We start from the raw sequence: 25,089 nt of genomic DNA, 5'->3' as shown, positions 1-25,089 counted from the left end.
TATCCGTAGACACCTCCAAGGTCATGTGGCTGGCATGACTGCATGGAGTGCCGATGTTACCTTGCCTCTAGCTCACCTGATTCCCAGGTAGAGGTGGAGGTCAGGGTTGTGGAGAAAGAAGCCAGGAGTGTGTGGCGTGCCTTGCCCTGGTTTCCCAGGGAATGTGGCCGAAGACACAACGTCCGTCCCGAGTAGCATCCCGAGAGACAACCTCTTTTTCCTCCCATCCTCCTTCCCTCCCTCCCTCCCTCCTCCCTCCCTTGCTTCCTTGCTGCCTCTTTGTGCTCTGCTCCTTTTCCAGGGCTCTCCGTGCTGGGCTGGGCTGCAAGGATGACGGGATCGAAGGGAGAGGGCTGAGGAGGGGGTGCCACCCATGAGCCTGGCCCTGCCGCCCCCCGCCTCCTCCTTTCGCCACGTCCCTCCTTGCCGGACCATCCGCCGGCTTCTCCCCTTCCTCCCGTTCGTGAGAAGCCTCCGGAGGAAGATGCAGTGGCTCAGGAGTGGACCGGCCGTGGTGAGTCCAGCTCACTCTCCTCCTCTCTGTGTCTTTCTTTCCCCGTCTTCCCTTTGTCTCCTTGTGCGAAGATGCTTTTCTTCCCTCCGTCCCACTCTGTCCTTCTCCATCCTTCTCCGTCCTCTTCTCGCTCTGCCTCTTGCTGGGCTTGCAAAGCTTTGTTCAAGGTGTAGCCATTTTATCTCCAAGAGGAAGGAAGAAGCAGGATGCAAAAATGTATCTCTATATATAAAGGGAGGAATTTTGTCATTTTCTCGCTGCTTCGGATTCGGAGGCGTGTGAGGTTTGGGGTTGGTGGCATCGCGTGGGCACCGAGGAAGGAACGAGGAATGTCGGGGCTGAGTGGGAGGCATCGCCAAAGGAACCGTGGCAAGCAGGGATTGCAAGGTAATGATTTCCCCCGGTTAAGTCCAGTCATATCCGACTCTGTGGGTTGGGGCTCATCTCCATTTCTAAGCCAAAGAGCCGGCGTTGTCCGTAGACACCTCCAAGGTCATGTGGGCATAGGCATGACTGCATGGAGCGCCGTTACCTTCCCGCCGGAGCCGTACCTATTGATCTACTCACACTCTGGGGGTTGGGGTTCATCTCCATTTCTAAGCCAAAGAGCCGGCGTTGTCCGTAGACACCTCCAAGGTCATGTGGCCGCCGGCATGACTGCATGGAGCGCTGTTACCTTCCCGCCGGAGCCGTACCTATTGATCTACTCACACTCTGGGGGTTGGGGCTCATCTCCATTTCTAAGCCAAAGAGCCGGCGTTGTCCGTAGACACCTCCAAGGTCATGTGGCCGCCGGCATGACTGCATGGAGCGCTGTTACCTTCCCACCGGAGCCGTACCTATTGATCTACTCACACTCTGGGGGTTGGGGTTCATCTCCATTTCTAAGCCAAAGAGCCGGCGTTGTCCGTAGACACCTCCAAGGTCATGTGGCCGCCGGCATGACTGCATGGAGCGCTGTTACCTTCCCGCCGGAGCCGTACCTATTGATCTACTCACACTCTGGGGGTTGGGGCTCATCTCCATTTCTAAGCCAAAGAGCCGGCGTTGTCCGTAGACACCTCCAAGGTCATGTGGCCGCCGGCATGACTGCATGGAGCGCTGTTACCTTCCCGCCGGAGCCGTACCTATTGATCTACTCGCACTCTGGGCGTTGGGGCTCATCTCCATTTCTAAGCCGAAGAGCCGGCGTTGTCCGTAGACACCTCCAAGGTCATGTGGCCGCCAGCATGACTGCATGGAGCGCCGTTACCTTCCCGCTGGAGCCGTACCTATTGATCTACTCACATTGGCATGTTTTTCAAACTGCTATAAAGTGGGTTAATGCCAATCACAAAAATAATTTGTATCATTCCTAATTATCACCGTCATCTACAAAACCACTCCAGAAGCAATGCATTATTCATGAAGGTCCATGAAGGTTAAATTAGCCTTCCCACATTAAGCGGTACCTAGAATATTCGACTAGGAGCCTCCGGTGGCCTAGAGGATAAAAGCCTCGTGACTTGAAGGTTGGGTTGCTGACCTGAAAGCTGCCAGGTTCGCATCCCACCCGGGGAGAGTGCGGATGAGCTCCCTCTGTCAGCTCCAGCTCCATGCGGGGACATGAGAGAAGCCTCCCACAAGGATGATATAAACATCAAAACATCCAGGCGTCCCCTGGGCAACGTCCTTGCAGACGGCCAATTCTCTCACTCCAGAAGCAACTCCGGTTGCTCCTGACACGGAAAAAAAAATGCATTATCTATGAAGGTTCATGAAGGTTAAATTAGCCTCCCCACATTAAGCGGTACCTAGAATTTTCTACTGCTTTCAAGCTGGCATGACTGCATGGAATGCTGTTACATTCCCGCCGGAGCAGTACCTATTGATCTACTCATACCGGCATGTTTTCGAACTGCTAGGTTGGCAGGAGCTGGGGCTAACAGTGGGTGCTCATTCCGCTCCCAGGATTTGAACCTGTTCGAAAAACATGCCAATGTGAGTAGATCAATAGGTACGGCTCCGGCGGGAAGGTAACGGCACTCCATGCAGTCATGCCTATGGCCACACGACCTTGGAGGTGTCTATGGACAACGCCAGCTCTTCAGCTTAGAAATGGAGATGAGCACGAACCTTCAGAGTGTGAGTAGATCAATAGGTACGGCTCCGGCGGGAAGGTAACGGCACTCCATGCAGTCATGCCTATGACCACATGACCTTGGAGGTGGCTACGGACAACGCCGGCTCTTCGGCTTAGAAATGGAGATGAGCACCAACCTTCAGAGTGTGAGTAGATCAATAGGTACGGCTCCGGCGGGAAGGTAACGGCACTCCATGCAGTCATGCCTATGACCACATGACCTTGGAGGTGGCTACGGACAACGCTGGCTCTTGGGCTTAGAAATGGAGATGAGCACCAACCCCCAGAGTGTGAGTAGATCAATAGGTACGGGTCCGGCGGGAAGGTAACGGCACTCCATGCAGTCATGCTTATGTCCACATGACCTTGGAGGTGGCTATGGACAACGCCGGCTCTTCGGCTTAGAAATGGAGATGAGCACCAACCTTCAGAGTGTGAGTAGATCAATAGGTACGGCTCCAGCGGGAAGGTAACGGCACTCCATGCAGTCATGCCTATGACCACATGACCTTGGAGGTGGCTACGGACAACGCCGGCTCTTCAGCTTAGGAATGAAGAGTCGGACACGACTGGACTTAACGTCAGGGGAAATCTTTACCTTTTTGTATAATCCCTGGTTTCCTGTATCCACGCAAAGTGCGGTTACAGGGGTGTAAATGCTCAACTCAGGTGTGAAGTTATTGCAATGACAGGAATCTGGGGATTGAAGGGGAATTTCATAGCGTGGCAGAATGACCTAATTTCATCCCTGCGTCCTAATTTTATCCCTTGACGAGAAGAAAAGTGGCAAACCAGTGCGGTCTTTTTCGTTGCCTTGTGGTTTGTGCGTTTTGGATCAAAGGAGGTCGCAGCGGCAAGGAGGAACTCGTGGATCCCTCTTTCTTTTAAATGTGGGGGTGATTTCTATGTGGGGCACGACTACCATCTACTTTCCTACGAGTTGCAAAGGGTCGATTCGGAGAAATGTACAATGCATACAATGCACACCTCCGGTGCAGATGCAAATGCTCGAGGAAAGAAACATTGGATTGCAATGTGGGCACATCAATCCTATACAAGCCTGTTTGGCTGCAAAATCTTTGCGAGTTCTGTGTTTTTTTTGTGCTGCAGCCTGGATTCCTTCTTTGTGCCGCCGGCTCTCAATTGCAGTGACCCGTGCTTTCTCTAATTGCAAATCAACATTTATATAAAAAACTATGATTCCGGCTCTGGCTCAGATGTTGTTTTGCTCTCTGTCTGTATGTGGTTCAAACATATCTCGTCCTCCAAAGTGCCCGATTGTCACATGAGATGCAAAGATTGGGCCGTGTTCTTTTGTTTGACATGTGTCATATGTCTCCTTTTAGTCACATTCATTATATATTGCAAGATTGAGCCATCGCCATGGATTTAAGGGGAGTACAGTAGAGTCTTACTTATCCAACACTCGCTTATCCAACGATCTGGAATATCCAACGCATTTTTGTAGTCAATGTTTTCAATATATCATGATATTTTGGTGCTAAATTCGTAAATACAATAATTACTACGTAGCATTACTGCGTATTGAACTACTGTAGAGTCTCACTTATCCAACATTCTGGATTATCCAACGCACTTTTGTAGTCAATGTTTTCAAAACATTGTGATATTTTGGTGCTAAATTCGTAAATACAGTAATTACTACGTAGCATTACTGCATATTGAACTACAGTAGAGTCTCACTTATCCAACACTCGCTTATCCAACGTTCTGGATTTTCCAACGCATTTTTGTAGTCAATGTTTTCAAAACATTGTGATATTTTGGTGCTAAATTCGTAAATACAATAATTACTACGTAGCATTACTGCATATTGAACTACAGTAGAGTCTCACTTATCCAACACTCGCTTATCCAACGTTCTGGAATATCCAATGCATTTTTGTAGTCAATGTTTTCAATATATCGTGATATTTTGGTGCTAAATTCGTAAATACAATAATTACTACGTAGCATTACTGCATATTGAACTACAGTAGAGTCTCACTTATCCAACACTCGCTTATCCAACGTTCTGGATTATCCAATGCATTTTTGTAGTCAATGTTTTCAATATATCGTGATATTTTGGTGCAAAATTCGTAAATACAGTAATTACTACATAACATTACTGCGTATTGAACTACCTTTCTGCCAGATTTGTTGCATAACATGATGTTTTGGTGCTTAATTTGTAAAATCATAACTTAATTTGATGTTTAATAGGCTTCTCCTTAACCTCTCCTTATTATCCAACATATTCGCTTATCCAACGTTCTGCCGGCCCGTTTATGTTGGATAAGTGAGACTCTACTGTAATGTCCTTCTCCCACGTTTCTTTGGAAATTCCATATACAGTAGAGTCTCACTTATCCAACATAAGCGGGCCAGCAGAACGTTGGATAAGCGAATATGTTGGATGATAAGGAGAGATTAAGAAAAAGCCTATTAAACATCAAAATAGGTTATGATTATACAAATTTAGCAACAAAACATCATGTTATACAACAAATTTGACAGAAAAAGTAGTTCAGTATGCAGTAATGCTATGTAGTAACTACTGTGTTTATGAATTTAGCACCAAAATATCACGATGTATTGAAAACATTGACTACAAAAAAGCGTTGGATAATCTGGAATGTTGGATAAGTGATACTCTACTATACAGACAAAATGCATCCCAAAGCCTGAAAGGTCCAGAAGTCTATTTTGAAAAAAAAATGAGTATTTTCCCCTTTATATTAAACTATGAAAACTATTTTAAAAAGCAAATTACTGTATATACTAGAGTATAAGCTGACCTGAATATAAGCTAAGGCACCCAATTTTACCACAAAAAAACTGGGAAAACATTGACTCTGGGATAAGCCGAGATACCAATAAAATTGCATTAATTGAGGCCTCAGTAGTTTAAATGTTTTTGAATCTTTACATCAAACTGTAATTTAAGATATGACTTCAACTCTGATTAAGTCATTATTTTCATCTTCTTCAATGTAAATGCGCTTATGTATCCTTTTAATAAGAATAGAGTGAAATAATAAATGTAATAATAATAATAAATGCAGTAAAATAAATGTAAAAGTAACAACAATAATAGAGTAAAATAATAAATGTAATAATAATTATTAATAGAGTAAAATAATAAATGTAACAATACCAATAATAATAGAGAAAAATAATTTTTTTTTCGTGTCAGGAGCAACCGGAGTTGCTTCTGGAGTGAGAGAATTGGCCGTCTGCAAGGACGTTGCCCAGGGGACGCCCGGGTGTTTTTTTGATGTTTGAAAAATAATAAATATACCACATATACTTGAGTATAAGCTGACCCAAATATAAGCCAACCAGGACCCTCACCCGAGTATAATCCGAGGAGGTTTTTTTTTTTTCAGTCCTAAAAAGGGCTGAAAAACTAGCCTTATATTTATGCCTTGGATAATCCAGAATCTTGGATAAGTGAGACTCTACTGTACATTAAAATAATAATAATAATAATAATAATTATTATTATTATAACTATTTTTATGCTTGCATACCTGAGATCACATAAAATGTACCAGATTGAGAGGGATCCTGATGGAAAAGTTTCATAATTCCTGCTCTAGAGGATCTAGGAAATTCCTCCAGTAATTCGCCAGATCCTCCAGTTGTGATATTATGTCAACTTCTAGCAAAATAATCACTTGTTGGGCGTATTTTATCAGATACAGGTAGCGGAAACCTCAGGTACCAATCCCATGAGTACGAGGGGTGTAGAGTCAATAAATCTTGATATAGAGGTGGTCTCAGTTTCTAAAGCCGGCTTTTGCCCACAGGGCTGTGGATGCATGTGGTTGCCTTGTTACAACTTGCTAAACTTCCCCGCTTTTTCACCCCACTCTTCTCTTCCCACGCAACCTCCCCGCTGCTCCCTTCCCATGAACAGAACCCAATATCCAAGCAACGTCCCTCGCTTGTTCCCACTCTGTGCCAGAGCTGCTCAAGCTGTGCCGTGCCAATTTGCAGAGTAACATTTTCGGAAGATGTTCACATAATTAAAAGATTGTGGGGAAAAAGGCCCTGTTGTGGAGGAAAGCTGTTGGTGTTGGTGGGGGCAGTGGCAATTGATCATAATGGACTCTGCCCCTCCTTTGCATTTGCTGTTGACGTCTTCACCAAGAAATCTTATGCGATTTCTAAGAATAGGCTGCCAAAGGCCCCGAGTAGTTAGCGTTTGTGAAAGGCAGAATGTGAAAGCTGTGGGAATGACAGCTGTATCTTCAAGCAGGACTGGTTCAATCACAAGACCACTCAATTGTATCTCATCTCAGAAGGAAAACCTGGTTAGACCTTGGAGAAAGTCTTTGGAGAACATCAATAGATACCAAAGGTGTCCAGAGACAGCTAGGATAGAATCCAGCCTCATATCATTGAGTTGGACCTTGCGGTTAGTCCTTGGAGAACATCAAGAGATACCAAAGGTGTCCAGAGACAGGTAGGGTAGAATTCAGCCTCATATCATTGAGTTGGACCTTGCGGTTAGTCCTTGGAGAACATCAAGAGATACCAAAGGTGTCCAGAGACAGGTAGGATAGAATTCAGCCTCATATCATTGAGTTGGACCTTGTGGTTAGTCCTTGGAGAACATCAAGAGATACCAAAGGTGTCCAGAGACAGGTAGGATAGAATCCAGCCTCATATCATTGAGTTGGACCTTGCGGTTAGTCCTTGGAGAACATCAAGAGATACCAAAGGTGTCCAGAGACAGGTAGGGTAGAATTCAGCCTCATATCATTGAGTTGGACCTTGCGGTTAGTCCTTGGAGAACATCAAGAGATACCAAAGGTGTCCAGAGACAGGTAGGATAGAATTCAGCCTCATATCATTGAGTTGGACCTTGTGGTTAGTCCTTGGAGAACATCAAGAGATACCAAAGGTGTCCAGAGACAGGTAGGATAGAATCCAGCCTCATATCATTGAGTTGGACCTTGCGGTTAGTCCTTGGAGAACATCAAGAGATACCAAAGGTTTCCAGAGACAGGTAGGGTAGAATCCAGCCTCATAACATTGAGTTGGACCTTGCAGTTAATCCTTGGAGAACTTCAAGAGATACCAAAGGTGTCCAGAGTCAGGTAGGATAGAATCCAGCCTCATATCATTGAATTGGACCTTGCGGTTAGTCCTTGGAGAACATCAAGAGATACCAAAAGTGTCAAGAGACAACTAGGATAGCATCCAGCCTCAGATCATAGAGAGTCTCATGACCCAGTCTGAGCTGGCCATACTAGACTAGATTAGACTTGGTTCTGGACCAGTGTTTGGTAGGTTACAATATAACTATCCAAGGTCTTGAACATCTTCAGTAGGACTGGGTTGGATCTTGCGGTTAGTCCTTGGAGAACATCAAGAGATACCAAAGGTGTCCAGAGACAGGTAGGATAGAATCCAGCCTCATATCATTGAGTTGGACCTTGCGGTTAGTCCTTGGAGAGCATCAATAGATACCAAAGTTGTCCAGAGACAGGTAGGATAGAATCCAGCCTCATATCATTGAGTTGGACCTTGCGGTTAGTCCTTGGAGAACATCAAGAGATACCAAAGGTGTCCAGAGACAGCTAGGATAGAATCCAGCCTCATATCATTGAGTTGGACCTTGCGGTTAGTCCTTGGAGAACATCAAGAGATACCAAAGATGTCCAGAGACAGGTAGGATAGAATCCAGCTTCATAACATTGAGTTGGACCTTGCAGTTTGTCCTTGGAGAACATCAATAGATACCAAAGGTGTCCAGAGACAGGTAGGATAGAATCCAGCCTCATATCATTGAGTTGGACCTTGCGGTTAGTCCTTGGAGAACATCAAGAGATACCAAAGGTGTCCAGAGACTGATAGGATAGAATCCAGCCTCACATCGTGGAGAGTCTCATGACTCCCAGTCTGAGCTGGTTATATTAAAATAACTTAGACTTGGTTTTGGACCAGTGTTTGGTAGGTTCCTATATAACTATCCAAGGTCTTGAACATCTTCAGTAGGACTGGGTTGGATCTTGCGGTTAGTCCTTGGAGAACATCAATAGATACCAAAGGTGTCCAGAGACAGGTAGGATAGAATCCAGCCTCATATCATTGAGTTGGACCTTGCAGTTAGTCCTTGGAGAACATCAAGAGATACTAATGATGTTCAGAGACTGATAGGATGGAATCCAGCCTCACATCATGGAGAATCTCATGGCTCCCAGTCTGAGCTGGATATACTAAAATAAATTAGACTTGGTTCTGGACCAATGTTTGGTAGGTTCCTATATAACTATCCAAGGTCTTGAACATCTTCAGTAGGATTGGGATCTTGCAGTTAGTCCTTGGAGAACATCAAGAGATACCAAAAGTGTCAAGAGACAACTAGGATAGCATCCAGCCTCAGATCATAGAGAGTCTCATGACCCAGTCTGAGCTGACCATACTGGACTAGATTAGACTTGGTTCTGGACCAGTGTTTGGTAGGTTACAATATAACTATCCAAGGTCTTGAATATCTTCAGTAGGACTGGGTTGGATCTTGTGGTTAGTCCTTGGAGAACATCAAGAGATACCAATGATGTCCAAAGACTGATAGGATAGAATCCAGCCTCACATCATGCAGTGTCTCATGGCTGCCAGTCTGAGCTGGCAATACTGGATTAGATGGGACTTTGGTCTGGACTATTGTGTGGATGATTGTTTAATGATCTGGAGCAGATCATGAAGGAGGCAGTCTGCAATCACTTAGAAAGGAATGCTGTGATTATTAAGTCAACATGGATTTCTCAGAAACAAGTCATGCCAGACTCATCTCTTCTTTTGATAGAGTTGCAAGCTTGGTAGATGCAGGGAATGCTGTGGATGCAGCAGATCCTGAATTCAGTAAATCCTTTAACAAAGTCCCTCGTGACCTTCTTGGAAGCAAACTAGTCAAATATGGGTTGGGCAACACTTCTGTTCGGTGGATCTGTCATTGGTTAAGTGACCAAACCCAAAGGGTGATTCCTCTTCTTCATCGTGGAAAAAAGTGACTATTTGGGTGTTATAAAGAGGGTTCGGTCCTGGGCTCAGTATGGTCCTTTAGCACAGAAAACTGCATTTTCTGCACAGGACAGGGCTTTTTCTGTACAGAAAACAATATCCCTGCATGGTAATATTTTCTGCACATATGTGGAGTGTCAGAGTAATGCGCACAGCGTAGCAGCAGATGAATGACGTCAGTTGAGCGCAGAACGAAGGAACTTCAGAGACGATGTAAAAAGTATTTACAAAGTTTACTTGACAAGGCAAACAGACTTGCAGACAATGGACATAGGACTCTCACTCTAGGCCAGGGGTCCCCAAACTAAGGCCCGGGGGCCGGATGCGGCCCTCCGAGGTCATTTACCTGGCCCCCGCCCTCAGTTTTATAATATAATATATTGTATATACATATAATATTGATAATATTATAATGTAATACATTAATTATGTATTCTATATCTATATATATAAATGAGTGATGGCATCATGGCGACCAACAAAACAACAAAACTACAGGCCCCCCAACCTCGAAATTTGACAACACAACCCATCATCTACGCCTCTAGGTTGATACAACAAAAAGAAAAGAAAAATAAAGTCTTAATTAGAGGGAAAGGAATAATTGTTTTTATCCAATTGCTGTCAGTTACAGGGCTAATCTCTGCCCACTTGGTCTCCTAGCAACCAACTCAGCCAAGGGGACAGGCAGACTTAGGCCTATCTTAGGCCTCTTCCACAGATTATCTAATTTCTTTTTATCCAATTGCTGCCGCTCCATGCAGTCATCCCACATGACCTTGGAGGAGTCTATGGACAACGCCGGCTCTTTGGCTTAGAAATGGAGATGAGCACCAACCCCCAGACTCAGACACGACTGCACTTAATGTCAGGGAAAACTTTTACCCTTTACCTTAACTACCACCTATTCCTCAATACTTTATTTCCCATACAACCATACTTCGCCACAGCAACGCGTGGCCGGGCACAGCTAGTTACATATAATATTACTCATAATATTACAGTATAGTGGTATAGTTCAGTATAGTAATATATAATGCTAATATTGTGCTATGCTAATAATATAATATATTGTATGTACATATAGTTTGTAAGCCACTCTGAGTCCCCTTTGGGGTGAGAAGGGCGTGATACAAATGTAGCAAATAAATGCAGTAAATAAATAAATAATAAATAAATAAATTTTAGACTTAGGCTCGCCCAAAGTCTGAAATGACTTGAAGGCACACAACAACAACAACCACAACCCCAATTAACTTGACTATCTCATTGGCCAGAAGCAGGACCACACTTCCCATTGAAATCCTGATAAATATATGTTGGTTAAAATTGTTTTTATTTTTAAATAATGTATTGTTCTTTCATTGTTCTTGTTGTTGTTGTTTTTGCGCTACAAATAAGACATGTGCAGTGTGCATCGGAATTTGTTTGTATTTTATTTTCAAATGATAACCCAGCCCCTCAACAGTCTGAAGGATTGTGGACCGGCCCTCGGCTTAAAAAGTTTGAGGACCCCTGTCTTAAGGCAAACAGCACAGATCTTCTCAGCAGGCAGAACAGAGCTCATCTGATGCAATCAGCAATGATACAAACACACTTGTAGTCTGGACACTCCTCTCTGTCTCCAGCCACATATCCAAGGTCAATACAGCTTCTTACCAAATTAACTCTTTACACACTATAGCATTTCCTGGATGATGCAATACATGCTAGACACAAATTTCATTTAAACACTATCTATACACAAATCCCACATTAACATGGAGAAGTCTATTTCTTACACTAAATGGCCACAGTCTTGACTTGCCAAAAGGCTCCAAAAATGGTGTAGTTTTCTTGCAGCGAGAAGACAATGTCTAAAATAACTGCTTTCTTTGAGAAGAGGCCTTGTGCGGAATTACAGTTCTGTTGTACATTGAATATGAAGCCAGCACTGTCCCTTTAAGATGGTAACACACCATGATTCATTTCTAATCTATATCTTTAAACTATTGATTCTTCCCACACTGTCGTTGGCCGCATTCCCCTTGCATTTTGGAGCTCTGAGTCAGCCAGCTTTGTATTTAATGTGGAACTGTGATCAATATTAGGAATTCTCACATTTCATTCAAGATAAACGTATCATCTTTTGACAGCAATGTTTAATCAATAGACACCAGCATTTGCAAAGAAGGAATCAATAGGATGGGAGGGCTGGAGTTTCTATCGAACAGTGGCTTTTCTAATCCCAGCTTTAAAGGAAACCCTCAGAACTACAAATCCCATGATTCCCCTCCATTGGCTAAGGCTGTCGGGAATTGCAGTCCTACAACTCCCTTGAGAGTTTCCTGATTTTCGCTGTGTGTTTAGTGGCTGAATGCACTGATTTCCTTCCACGTTTGAAGCAATTTAATCTTTGGCTATTAGTGCTCGCTCTCCGTGGGGGACTTTTTATATGCGTCATTGGTACTGAGTTGCTGAACTCTTTGAGTAGCTGCTTCAGCTTCATAAAATAATTGAATTAGTGTAAACGGGAGTGAGATAAACATCTGATCCGTAATGCCAAGAAGCCGTTGTCCAGTGCTGACATTTGCAGCTCCAGATGGGAAGCGTTTTCTGCCTCGTTCTCTCCCTTTTGTCTGACCTTTCCAAGGTGCTGAACCCTATCTATTCCCCCAGATAGGTTCTTTGAAGACTCACTCGTTTTATAATTTTCTGAGACTTGAGGCTTCAATTTTGGGGAAAGGAGGTAAATCCGCACTGAGGTTTCGGCCGGGCTTTGAAGGAGCTTCCCAAGGCTTTCTAATGCGTTTAGCACCTTGGAGAGCTCCATGGAAGGTCAAAGGATAACCCAGAGCAGCTTTGCTGTCTTGCTTGAGAGCAGAGCGTATTAAGATTTAAAAAACCAGCACTTTCATTGCCAAAAATGACTGATAACATCATTAGAGCTTCTCCACTGCCTTTCTCCTTTTCTTTTGCGACTATTTCCATCCCTCCATCCTAAGTATGCATCAGTGGTGGCCATCTGAAATCATTGAACCCACTTTGGCCGTTAGTCCCGACTTTGATTGGCTTATTCAAGATACTGAGCTCACTTGGAGGATAAACATCACCATGAATGGTTCTTTTAAAGTTCAGACCCAAAACCCAATGAGTTGTTTCCCTATGCTCTGGATGCCGCAGAAGTTAGCCTTCTGCTGAAGTTTCCAAACTTTTCAAAGGCTGCTCCACATCTTATAGTAATTCCTACAAGATGCCAACATGGCAACGAATGATAGAATAATGTGTCACCAAAACCCGATCTGTCATCTGAGCACTCAAAAACCAATATAACACACAAGCCGTTTATTGAAGCATAATATATATATATCTATATGCATTTAAGTCAGAGTAAGAAATAGTCCTTAATATATAGTCAATTGCAGTTCAGAAAGAGTTCAGCAATATATAAATTGTAATCCACAAGTGGAAACTCGATAGTTTCCTCCAAGAAATCAAAGTTTGTCCATGAAACATTAGTAGGAACACAGCACTGCAAATCTGCAAACTTTAAATCCACTTGATAGTCTCGTAGCAGGAGCAAGGAAGCAAGGTAAAACAAAGCAGAGTCAATCTCAATTCAGGAACAAGGCAACTTGGTGCAAAGGCAAGTCTACTCGAGAGTCGCGGCACGGCACGACTCACCTGGAACTGGGAACTTGGCACGGAGTCAGGAGACAAGGCAAGGAACTGGAAACTGGAACCTCTTCTGAGGAAAGGCAAAGTTGACACTGCAACGAGAAAACAGTGAGGGGCACTTTTAAGGAATCCCAAGCCTGTAAAATTAAGGAGTACAAGACCCACAAAAACTTCCCATGGGAAAGTTATTCATCCGACTTGCAAGCTAATCTTCGACTCCATCTCACTCCCTCTTTCCTGCTTCTACCTTTTGTAACAAATTCCTTCCGATTAAAAGTCTCATCTTCACCCAGGTCAACACCATCTGGTGTGGGTAACGATGAGGAGACTTCGGAATGTTTGCCAATTAGAGGTTCTTCTGAAACAACCATATCAGGCAGCTGCAAGGCCATGGGGCCTCGGTCTAGGGCAGAATTGTCTGCAAAATCCGCAGCATCATCTGTTTACGACTCCATCTCTTGATGGAATACAGGCCATGATGGCTGAGCTATAACAATGCACGTGGTATGCAGCGCCGAGCGTCTCCACTAGAGTAAACTTGCCTCCTTGCCTCCATTGGAAAGTGTGTGTGGTGTGGAGACTCAGAAAGCACGCATGCCTGTCTGTAGCTGAATATCTCATCTAGAGTAAGAAACAGGTAAGAAGGCCCCTTAAAGCACGTGCCTGCCTGCAGCTGAGCACCCCTCCTCTTTAAGTAGAGCTTAAATGCCTAAAATGATGGAAAGGGGAGCCTGGGAAGCCCCCCCCCCATAATGGGCCAATAGAAAACAGATCTTTCGGCACCCCAGGGCGAAAACAGATATCTGCCCTCCCAATTTTGGGAGGCTCCCAGAAAACGGATCAGGGCCCCCACCGAAATCCGGTTTACCCAGATTGCACAACCCTACATGTGGAGTTGAACTCCACGACTTGCAGTCTCAGGCAACATGTTAGTCATGTGGCATTTTGAAAAAAAACATGTAACTAACAACATTAAAGGAAACATTAGATGATGCCGTTGGCTTTTTAGAAGACATGCCAAGATCTATACTCAATCAATCATAGGATATTAGTGTTGTAAGGGACATCTAGTCCAATCACCTGCCAAGCAAGAAGGCACAACTAAAGCACTCTTGGAAAAGGGCCATCTGACCTCTATTTAAAGATCTCCAGAGAAGACAAGTCCATCACACCTCAAGGCAGTCCGTCCCACTTATACAGTAGAGTCTCACTTATCCAACATAAACGGGCTGGCAGAACGTTGGATAAGTGAATATGTTGGATAATAAGGAGGAATTAAGGAAAAGCCTATTAAACATCAAATTAGGTTATGATTTTACAAATTAAGCACCAAAACATCATGTTAGACAACAAATTTGACAGAAAAAGTAATTCAATACGCAGTAATGCTATGTAGTAATTACTATACAGTAGAGTCTCACTTATCCAACATTCGCTTATCCAACGTTCTGGATTATCCAACGCATTTTTGTAGTCAATGTTTTCAATATATCATGATATTTTGGTGCTAAATTCGTAAATACTGTAATTACTACATAGCATGACTGTGTATTGAACTACTTTTTCTGTCCAATTTGTTGTCTAACATGATGTTTTGGTGCTTAATTTGTAAAATCATAACCTAATTTGATGTTTAATAGGCTTTTCCTTCATCCCTCCTTATTATCCAACATATTCGCTTATCCAACATTCTGCCGGCCCGTTTATGTTGGATAAGTGAGACTCTACTGTATTTATGAATTCAGTGCCAAAACATCACAATGTATTGAAAACATTGACTGCTAAAAGGCAGGTTGCGTTGGATAATCCAGAACGTTGGATAAGCGAATGTTGGATAAGTGAGACTCTACTGTAGTACAAAAAAGTATTTCTAATGTTTAGGTAGAATGTCTTTTCTTCTGATAGGAGGCTATTGGTTTGTGTACAAAGTACAGCTGACTTTTGTCTCTTCCATGACATCCTTTCAGAGATTTAAGGATTGCTCTCATCTTTCTTCTTCCTCTCCCAGCTCAACTTAACCATTCATTCTTTATAAGCCTTGGTTTCTGGACCTTTGAGCAATTGTTATTAATCTATATATATAAATGAGTGATGGCATCACGGCGACGCACAAAACAAAAAAAATACAGGCCCCCCAACCTCGAAAACTGACAGCACAACCCCTCATCCACGCCTCTAGGTTGATACAACAAAAGGAAAAGAAAAATAAAGTCCTAATTAGAGGGAGAGGAATAATTGTTTTTATCCAATTGCTGCCAGTTAGAAGGCTAAGCTCTGCCCACTTGGTCTCCTAGCAACCCACTCAGCCCAGGGGACAGGCAGAGTTAGGCCTCACTTAGGCCTCTTCCACACTGCCTATAAAATACACATTATCAGATTTTAACTGGATTAGATGGCAGTGTAGACTCAAGGCCCTTCCACACAGCTATATAACCCATTTATAATCTTATATTATCTGCTTTAACTGGATTATCTGGACTCCACACCTTTACCCTTTACCTTAACTACCACCAATTCTCAATACTTTATTTCCCATACCACCATACTTCGCCACAGCAATGCGTGGCCGGGCACAGCTAGTTGTTCATAAAACACTGAGCTGTTATGGAATTAGTAATGAAGAACTATATAATTAGTCAATTTACAAGCATGCAAACCCTCTGTTTCCGAACGAAAGGCTAATCCTGATTGATGGAGACCACGGTCAATGCCGCACTGACTAAAAACACCTCCCCATAAAGCCAATCTCGGGCTTCTTCTGAAAAGGTTGCTTCCCACACCCTCTATTTGTGAGCATGGCACCACGATTGCGTGACATTGCTCGAATTCAAAGGACAGCATGTGGGTGTGAGGAATTGGGAAGTGTGAGCCTTGTTCCGAATCCCATGATCCCCTCCTTCAGGGGAACATGAATCTGAACCCCAACGGTTGTGTTGGAGCAATGTGGACAGAACCTCGCCGGAGCATTATTAATTGTTGTCATGTGCCTTCAAGTTGTTTCTGAGTTACAGACACCTTATAGTGGGGTTTGCTTGGCAAGATTTCTTTGGAGGATTCTTTTTATGGCTTTCGGAGCATTATACTCACATAAAAAGAGTTGCAGAGGTTGTGTAAGTGTGGTCTCCCAGGTAGCCGATACTTCTGCAAGTTGTCTTGTACATGGAAATAATGGTAGTAAATAGTTTTTGATTTACTGAATACACTTATATATTACGATTATACATTTTTGTTATTTAAGCTATACATAGTGCGAAATTATGGTTTTTTCTCTTGAAGTGACACACCATCCAAGTCATGCTAGGTTTTTTAGTGAATTTTGACACACCAAGCGCAAAAGGTTGCCCATCATTGGTATATAATCTATATATATAAAAGGGTAATGGAATCACGGTGCCGGACAAAACAACTGAACTAAATGCCCCACAACATCGAAAATTGACAGCACAACCTCTCATCCACGCCTCTATGTTCATACAACAAAAAGAAAAGAAAAATTAAGTCCTAGCCACAGCAACGCGTGGCCGGGCACAGCTAGTATAGTATAAAGTAATAGATATATAAGTTCTATATTTGTAATGTAATATTGTCTACTATATAAACAAGTTTTAGTAACAACTGTTTTCCAGATTACAAAAGAAGGGGATTATGGTGTCGTACTAACATCAATCTAAACTGGATTTGAGTGGAGTCAGTGGTAGATCATCGCCCCGTCCCTGTAAAATCTCTCACATCTACTAGTAGAATATATAGCAACATATACTCTACTTAAGGTATCCAATACTTGTATTCTCATTCACTGAATTAGTATAGTTCTTAACATAAAGGTGCCATACATACACATTATTTTTATATATGAATTTACCCTCATATGTTTGCAAGTCTCTGTAAATCCTATATAGATACAATTATCTATATAAAGAGAGATGTCTGGATAGATATGAATATATTCTTACCTACCTATATACAGGGCTTCCAAATATTACAGGAGGGAAATGAACACACAAATATATATAGACATGTCTAGATAGATACGTGTGTGTGTGTGTGTGTGTGTATATATATATATATATATATGGCTTGCAAATATTGTAGGGGAAATGCGCGCACATAGAGAGAGGGGGGATTTGCAAATGTTTCACACAGAGAGATTTCTAGATAGATATAAACATTAATATATAGGGCTTGCAAATATTGCAGGAGGGAATATATAGAGAGAGGATTCAGGGGGAAATGCATATGTGAAATTAGTATCTATAATTATAGATCTATATCTAGCTCTGTATTGTTTATATAAGCATTGAATATTTGCCTGTTACTATGCTGGAAGCCGCCCTGTGTCCCCATGGGGAGATAGGCTGGGATCCAAATGAAGTTTATTATTATTATTATTAGGTTATTGTTGATACCATATTGCTTTTGTTGCCCCTACTTTTCCACTTATAGAGCTAGTTTATTGTTTTTCTTAAATTACGGTCTGTGGCGCAGGAGGGAGAGCAAGCCAGCTGCAATTAACTGCAATGAATCACTCTGACCAGGAGGTCATGAGTTCGAGACCGCTCGGAGCCTATGTTTGTTTGTCTTTGTTCTATGTTAAAAGGCATTGAATGTTTGCCTATTGAATGTTTGCCTATTAAAAGGCATTGAATGTTTGCCTATATGTATAACGTGATCCCTGAGTCCCTTTCGGGGTGAGAAAGAAGGGCGGAATATAAATGCTGTAAATAAATAAATAAATAAATAAATATAGATAACTAGCTGTGCCCGGCCACGCGTTGCTGTGGCAAAGTGGTGGTGGTATTGGTGAAAAATTGTTGTGTAATTTTTATTTGATGTTATTTGTAAATTTTTTAATTAATTTTATTGTAAGTTATCTTTTTTTATATTTTATTATTTTCTTGTATTATTTTTAGTTATTTTCTGTTATTATAGTATTTTATTGTATTAATTTTTTAGTGTTTTAAATTATTTTTTGTGTTTTTTATTATTTTTTATTGGGTTGCTAGGAAACCAAGTTGGAGGAGCTTAGCCTTCTAACTGGCAGCAATTGGATAAAAGCAATTATTCCTCTCTCTCTAATGAGGACTTTATTTTTCTTTTCTTTTTGTTGTATCAACCTAGAGGCGTGGATGATGGGTTGTGTTGTCAAATTTCGAGGTTGGGGGGGCCTGTAGTTTTGTTGTTTTGTGGGTCGCCGTGATGCCATCACTCTTTTATATATATACTAGCTGTGCCCGGCCACGCGTTGCTGTGGCGAAGTATGGTGGTATGGGAAATAAAGTATTGAGGAACTGGTGGTAGTTAAGGTAAAGGGTAAACGTTTTCCCCTGACATTAAGTCCAGTCATGTCTGACTTTGGGGGTTGGTGCTCATCTCCATTTCTAAGCCGAAGAGCCAGCGTTGTCCATAGACTCCTCCAAGGTTTTTTTTTTTTCTTTTCGTGTCAGGAGCAACCTGAGTTGCTTCCGGAGTGAGAGAATTGGCCGTCTGCAAGGACGTTGCCCAGGGGACGCCCGGATGTTTTGATGTTTTTACCATCCTTGTGGGAGGCTTCTCTCATGTCCCCGCATGGAGCTGGAGCTGATAGAGGGAGCTCATCCACACTCTCCTCAGGTGGGATTCGAACCTGGCAGCTTTCAGGTCAGCAACCCAACCTTCAAGTCACTTAGTCCACTACGCCATCTGGGGGCTCCTTCCTCCAAGGTCATGTGGAATGACTGAATGGAGTGGCATTACCTTCCCGCCGGAGCAGTACCTATTGATGCACTCACATTTGCATGTTTTTGAACTTCTGGGTTGGCAGAAGCTGGGGCTAACAGTGGGGGCTCTCTCCGCTCCCCCAATTCAAACCTGTGGCCTTTCGGTCCAGAAGTTCAGCAGCTCAGCGCTTTAACACGCTGCGCCATCAAGGGATATTATTTCCTAAAGGTTGTGAATATACAATATTTCTGATTGGGTTTTTTTTTCTGTTGGAGGCAAGTATGAATGCTGCAATTAGGAAAAATGATTAGGATGCAATGGCCTTGCAGCTTTAAAGCCTGGCTGCTTCCTCCCTGAGTGAATTTTTTGTTGGGAGGTGTTAGCTGGCCCTGATTCTTTCCTGTCTGGAATTCCCTTGTTTTCAGAGTGGTGTTGTTTGCGATATTTTATGTGCTTCTACACTCTGTGGCCCTGAGAAAACAGAGGATTTGCCAGACTTTGATGATGGGAATACTTTGTTGGGAGGTGTTAGCTGGCCCTGATTGTTTCCTGTGTGGAATTCCCCTGTTTATTTACTGTCCTGGTTTTAGAGATTATATTGTTCTGCATTATTCTATCCCAGTAATTATTTCATATTAAAGTAGAATCTCACTTATCCAACATTCACTTATATAATGTTCTGGATTATCCAACGCAGTCTGCCTTTTCATAATCAATGTTTTTGTAGTCAGTGTTTTAAATTCATTGTGATATTGTAGTGGTAAATTTGTAAATACAGTACAGTAGAGTCTCACTTATCCAACATAAAAGGGCTGGCAGAATACTGGATAAGCGAATATGTTGGATAATAAGGAGGCATTAAGGAAAAGCCTATTAAACATCAAATTAGATTATGATTTTACAAATGAAGCACCAAAATATGTTAGACAACAAATTTGGCAGAAAAAGTAGTTCAATACACAGTAATGCTATGTAGTAATTACTGTATTTATGAATTTAGCACCAAAATATCACAATATATTGAGACCATTGACTACAAAAATGCATTGGATAATCCAGAACATTGGATAAGCGAGTGTTGGATAAGTGAGACTCTACTGTAATTACTACATAGCATTACTGCACATGGAACTACTTTTTCTGTCAAATTTGTTGTATAACATGATGTTTTGGTGCTTAATTTGTATAATGATTACCTAATTTGATGTTTAATCGGCTTTTCTTGAATCCCTTCTTATTATCCAACATATTCACTTATCCTGCCGGCCTGTTTATGTTGGATAAGTGAGACTCTACTGTATATTGATAATCTTATATTATCTGCTTAAAAGTGGATTATATGAGGCCCCTTCTTCACAGCTGTATAAAATGCACACTGAAGTGGATTATATGGCAGTGTGGAGTCAAGATAATCCAGTGCAAAGCAGATAATGTAAGATTATAAATGGGTTATATAGCTGTGTGGAAAGGCCTTGAATCTACACTGCCATATAATCCAGTGCAAATTAGATAATCTGTGGAAGAAGCCTAAGTGAGGCCTAAATCTGCCTGTCCCCTAACTAAACCCTGGCTGTCCCTTGGCTGGTTGCTAGGCAACCAAGTGGGCAGAGATTAGCCCTCTAAACTGGCAGCAATTGGATAAAAAAAATTATTGCTCTCCCTCTAATTAGGACTTTATTTTTCTTTTCTTTTTGTTGTATCAACCTGGAGGCATGGATGATGGGTTGTGTTGTCAAATTTCGAGGTTGGGGGGCCTGTACTTTTGTTGTTTTGTGAGTCGCCGTGATGCCATCACTCTTTTATATATATAGATAGATTATATCTATATAGGATTTGCAGAGACTTGCAAACATATGAGGGTAAATTCATATATAAAAATAATGTCTATATGTATAAAGAATTTGCAAAGACCTGCAAACATATGAGGGGAACATTTAACCATCCAGGGCTTGGCAGGAAAACACAATCTTACAACTCTTTGAGTCTATTATTATTTCAAATCTCTACTTGGAGCCCCAATTTGAGCTGTTTCGTGAGCAAATCCGTCTCCAGCAAAAACATTTTTGGAGAGTGTCAGTCAGAGGAGGGGAAAGAAAGGGAGGATCAGTAGTTTCGAGAACCAAAACAAAACATCTTTCTATTATGTAACGGCGACAGCGAATGGGAACAGGAGTCCCTGAAAGGCCTTGGCTCCGAGCTGCAGTGCTTTTGGGATTCCTCTCTAGATATTGAAATTATTCTCATTTTCGGTCTTTTGAACGCCTCTGCTTTGATTCCTGTCCTTTGTGGACCAAGGAGGAGAAAAATATCACAGCTGAATTCCTCCTCTGGCCTTGTCGGATTGTAGAATCGTGGAGTTGCAAGGGACACCCGAGGGTCATCTAGTCCAACCCTTTGCAGCGCTTCAACTTGAATGGGTATCTTTTTCTTGGAAATATGGATAGACACACAGTTAATGAGATCCATGTATTCTTGGGCATTTAGTAGATGATTTGGTAGGTACAAAATAGCATGGAATGAGTCAAATTGCCAGGGAATGAAAGGAAAGCAGTTTAACCAATTCTAGTCCAAACCTTACTGTATATACGAAATGAGGCAACCAGGTCAGGTAAGCCTTCAGAAACAAATAAAAACATGTTGAATATTCTAGTGACTTCTTGAAGACTTCTTCCAAAGTGCATGCAGGGATTACCGTATATACTCGAGTATAGGCCTAGTTTTTCAGCCCTTTTTTAGGGCAGAAAAAGCTTCCTCGGCTTATACTCAAGTGAGGGTCCTGACCGGCTTATATTCAGGTCGGCTTATACTTGAGTATATAGGTAATCAGAGTTGGACAGTCTTATCTTATTAAAGTCTTATTATTATTATCTTACATTACAGTTTTATATAAATATTCAAAAACATTTGATATACTGATGCCTCAAATAATGTAATTTTTGAATATTTACATCAAGCTCAAATTTAAGATAAGACTGTCCAACTCTGATCAAATCATTATTCTGATCTTCTTCAATGTCAATGTGCTTATGTATCCTTTTAATAATAATAGGGTAAAATAATACATGTAATAATAATAATAATAATAATAATAATAATAATAATAATAATAATAAATACAGGAAAATAATACATGTAATAATAAATAGAGTAAAATAATAAATGCACTAATAATAATAATAATAAGATCAGAGTGAAATAATAATGTATCTGTATATATAAAAGAGTGATGGCATCACGGCAGCGGACAAAACAACAAAAGTAAACACCCCACAACCTTGAAAATTGACAGCACAACCCCTCATCCATGCCTCTAGGTTGATACAACAAAAAGAAAAGAAAAATAAAGTCCTAATTAGAGGGAGAGGAATAATTGTTTTTATCCAATTGCTGCCAGTTAGAAGGCTAAGCTCCACTCACTTGGTCTCCTAGCAACCCACTCAGCCCAGGGGACCCTTTACCTTAACTACCACCAATTCCTCAATACTTTATTTCCCATACCACCATACTTCACCACAGCAACGCGTGGCTGGGCACAGCTAGTTAATAATAATAATAATAAAAAATAGAGTAAAATAAATGTAATAATACCAAAAATAATAGAGAAAAATAATAAATGTACCCTATATTCTCAAGTATAAGCTGACCCAAATATAAGCCAACCAGGACCCTCACCCGAGTATAAGCCGAGGAGGGCTTTTTCAGTCTTAAAGAAAAGGGCTGAAAAACTAGGCTTATACTCGAGTATATACAGTATATAAACCCCACTTGCTTAGTTTACCAACAGACCTCACAACCTCTGAGGATGCCTGCCATAGATGTGGGAGAAACGTCAGGAGAGAATGCTTCTGGAACAATGGCCAGGCAACTCACAGCAACCCAGTGATTCCGGCCATGAAAGCCTTCGACAACGCAGAGGTAACTTATTTTTTGAGGAAGCCAGAAAAAGGAGGATGGGGTGCTGTTGTCAGGATCCAGGCCTGCCCATTTAATGCCAGCCTTTGTCGGAGGAGCGTGTGGGAGGCATCCGTTTCGTAACCGTGCGACTGAATGCGCCGCAGAATCTCAATGAGGAGCTTTTCTCCTCCTGCCTTTTGGCAGCTGGGATGGCCGTGGGTGGGGGATTTCGCACTCGTCCTGGTTTTGGGTGGTTTCGAAACGACGATATCGCAGATGAAAGAATGCGCCAGAAGAAGACGCTGGGTTTTGGATCCGAGACCATTAGATCCGAACTCATTTTGTCTTCTTTAGAGCAGAGGAGCCTCAGAGAAGCCAACATGGGATAAGACGAAGGCTGGGAAGGCCAGCTTTGCCTTCATAGAAGGGCCAAGCCAAGAAGAAGAGGAAGGAAAGAGAAGGAGAAAGAGAGAGAAGAAGGTAGAAAGAAGAAAGAAAGGGAAGGGAAAGGAAAGGAAAGGAAAGGAAAGGAGGAAGGAAGGAAGGAAGAAAGAGAAAGAAAGAGAAAGAGAGAGAGAAAGAAAGAAAGAAAAATTGAGAGAGAAAGAAAGAAAGAAAGAAAGAAAGAAAGAAAGAAAGAAAGAAAGAAAGAAAGAAAGAAAGATGAGCAAAAGGCAAGAAAGAAAAGATAGTGGGAAGGAAGGAAGGGAAGAAAGAGAGAAAGAAAGAGAAAGAAAGAAAGAAATAAAGAAAGATGAGCAAAAGGCAAGAAAGAAAAGATAGTGGGAAGGAAGGAAGGAAGGAAAGAGAGAGAGAAAGAGAAAGAAAGAAAGAAAGAAAGAAAGATGAGCAAAAGGCAAGAAAGAAAAGATAGTTGGAAGGAAGGAAGGAAGGAAGGAAGGAAGGAAGGAAGGAAGGAAGGAAGGAAGGAAGGAAGGAAAGAGAGAGAGAAAGAAAGAAAGATTGAGAGAGAAAGAAAGAAAGAAAGAAAGAAAGAAAGAAAGAAAGAAAGAAAGAAAGAAAGAGAAAGAAAGAAAGATGAGCAAAAGGCAAAAAAGAAAAGATAGTGGGAAGGAAGGAAGGGAAGAAAGAGAGAAAGAAAGAGAAAGAAAGAAAGAAAGAAAGAAAGAAAGAAAGAAAGAAAGAAAGAAAGAAAGAAAAGATAGTAGGAGGGAAGGAGGAAGGAAGGAAGGAAGGAAACAAAGAAAGATGAGAGAGAGAAAAAAGCAAAAGGCAAGAAAGAAAAGATAGTGAGAAGGAAGGAAGGAAGGAAAGAAGGAAGGGAAGAAAGAGAGAAAGAAAGAGAAAGAAAGAAAGAAAGAAAGAAAGAAAGAAAGAAAGAAAGAAAGAAAGATGTGCAAAAGGCAAGAAAGAAAAGATAGTGGGAAGGAAGGAAGGAAGGAAGGAAGGGAAGAAAGAGAGAAAGAAACAAAGAAACAAAAAAAGATGAGAGAGAGAAAAAAGCAAAAGGCAAGAAAGAAAAGATAGTGAGAAGGAAGGAAGGAAGGAAGGAAGTAAAAATTACGTGTATTATTTGTAAAATAATACATGTAATAATAATAATAATAATAATAATAATAATAATAATAATAATAATAATAAATACAGGAAAATAATACAAGTAATATTAAATAGAGTAAAATAATAAATGCAATAATAATAATAATAATTGGGAAGTGTTCGACTTGTGATTTTGTGATACGAAATCCAGCATATCTATTTTGTTTGCTGTATCATACAACAACAACAACAACAACAACAACAAAAATAATAATAATATCAGAGTGAAATAATAAATGCATTAATAATAATAATAATAATAACAATAGAGTAAAATAAATGTAATAGCAACAATAATAGAGAAAAATAATAAATGTAATAATACCAATAATAATAGAGAAAAATAATAAAGGTAATAATACCAATAATAATAGAGAAAAATAATAAAGGTAATAATACCAATAATAATAGAGAAAAATAATAAAGGTAATAATACCAATAATAATAGAGAAAAATAATAAAGGTAATAATACCAATAATAATAGAGAAAAATAATGAAGGTAATAATACCAATAATAATATAGAAAAATAATAAAGGTAATAATACCAATAATAATAGAGAAAAATAATAAATGTAATAATACCAATAATAATAGAGAAAAATAAT

The 25,089-nt window shown here is 41.2% G+C and overlaps 1 protein-coding gene across 1 annotated transcript in view; it reads left to right on the top strand.

Annotated features, from left to right (window-relative positions):
* Positions 1 to 269: 269 nt before the first annotated feature.
* arhgef9 (Cdc42 guanine nucleotide exchange factor 9) overlaps positions 270 to 25,089 on the top strand; it is a 154,191-nt gene continuing 129,371 nt past the window's right edge. The window contains exon 1 of the mRNA XM_062964104.1: positions 270 to 514. Within this exon, the coding sequence (XP_062820174.1) occupies positions 374 to 514 (141 nt within the window). The 5' untranslated portion in view covers positions 270 to 373. The remainder of the gene's footprint in view (positions 515 to 25,089) is intronic.

This window comes from Anolis carolinensis, unplaced genomic scaffold, assembly GCF_035594765.1.
Source record: "Anolis carolinensis isolate JA03-04 unplaced genomic scaffold, rAnoCar3.1.pri scaffold_12, whole genome shotgun sequence".
Lineage (NCBI taxonomy): Eukaryota > Metazoa > Chordata > Lepidosauria > Squamata > Dactyloidae > Anolis > Anolis carolinensis.
This window is presented reverse-complemented; position numbering and strand designations above follow the sequence as displayed.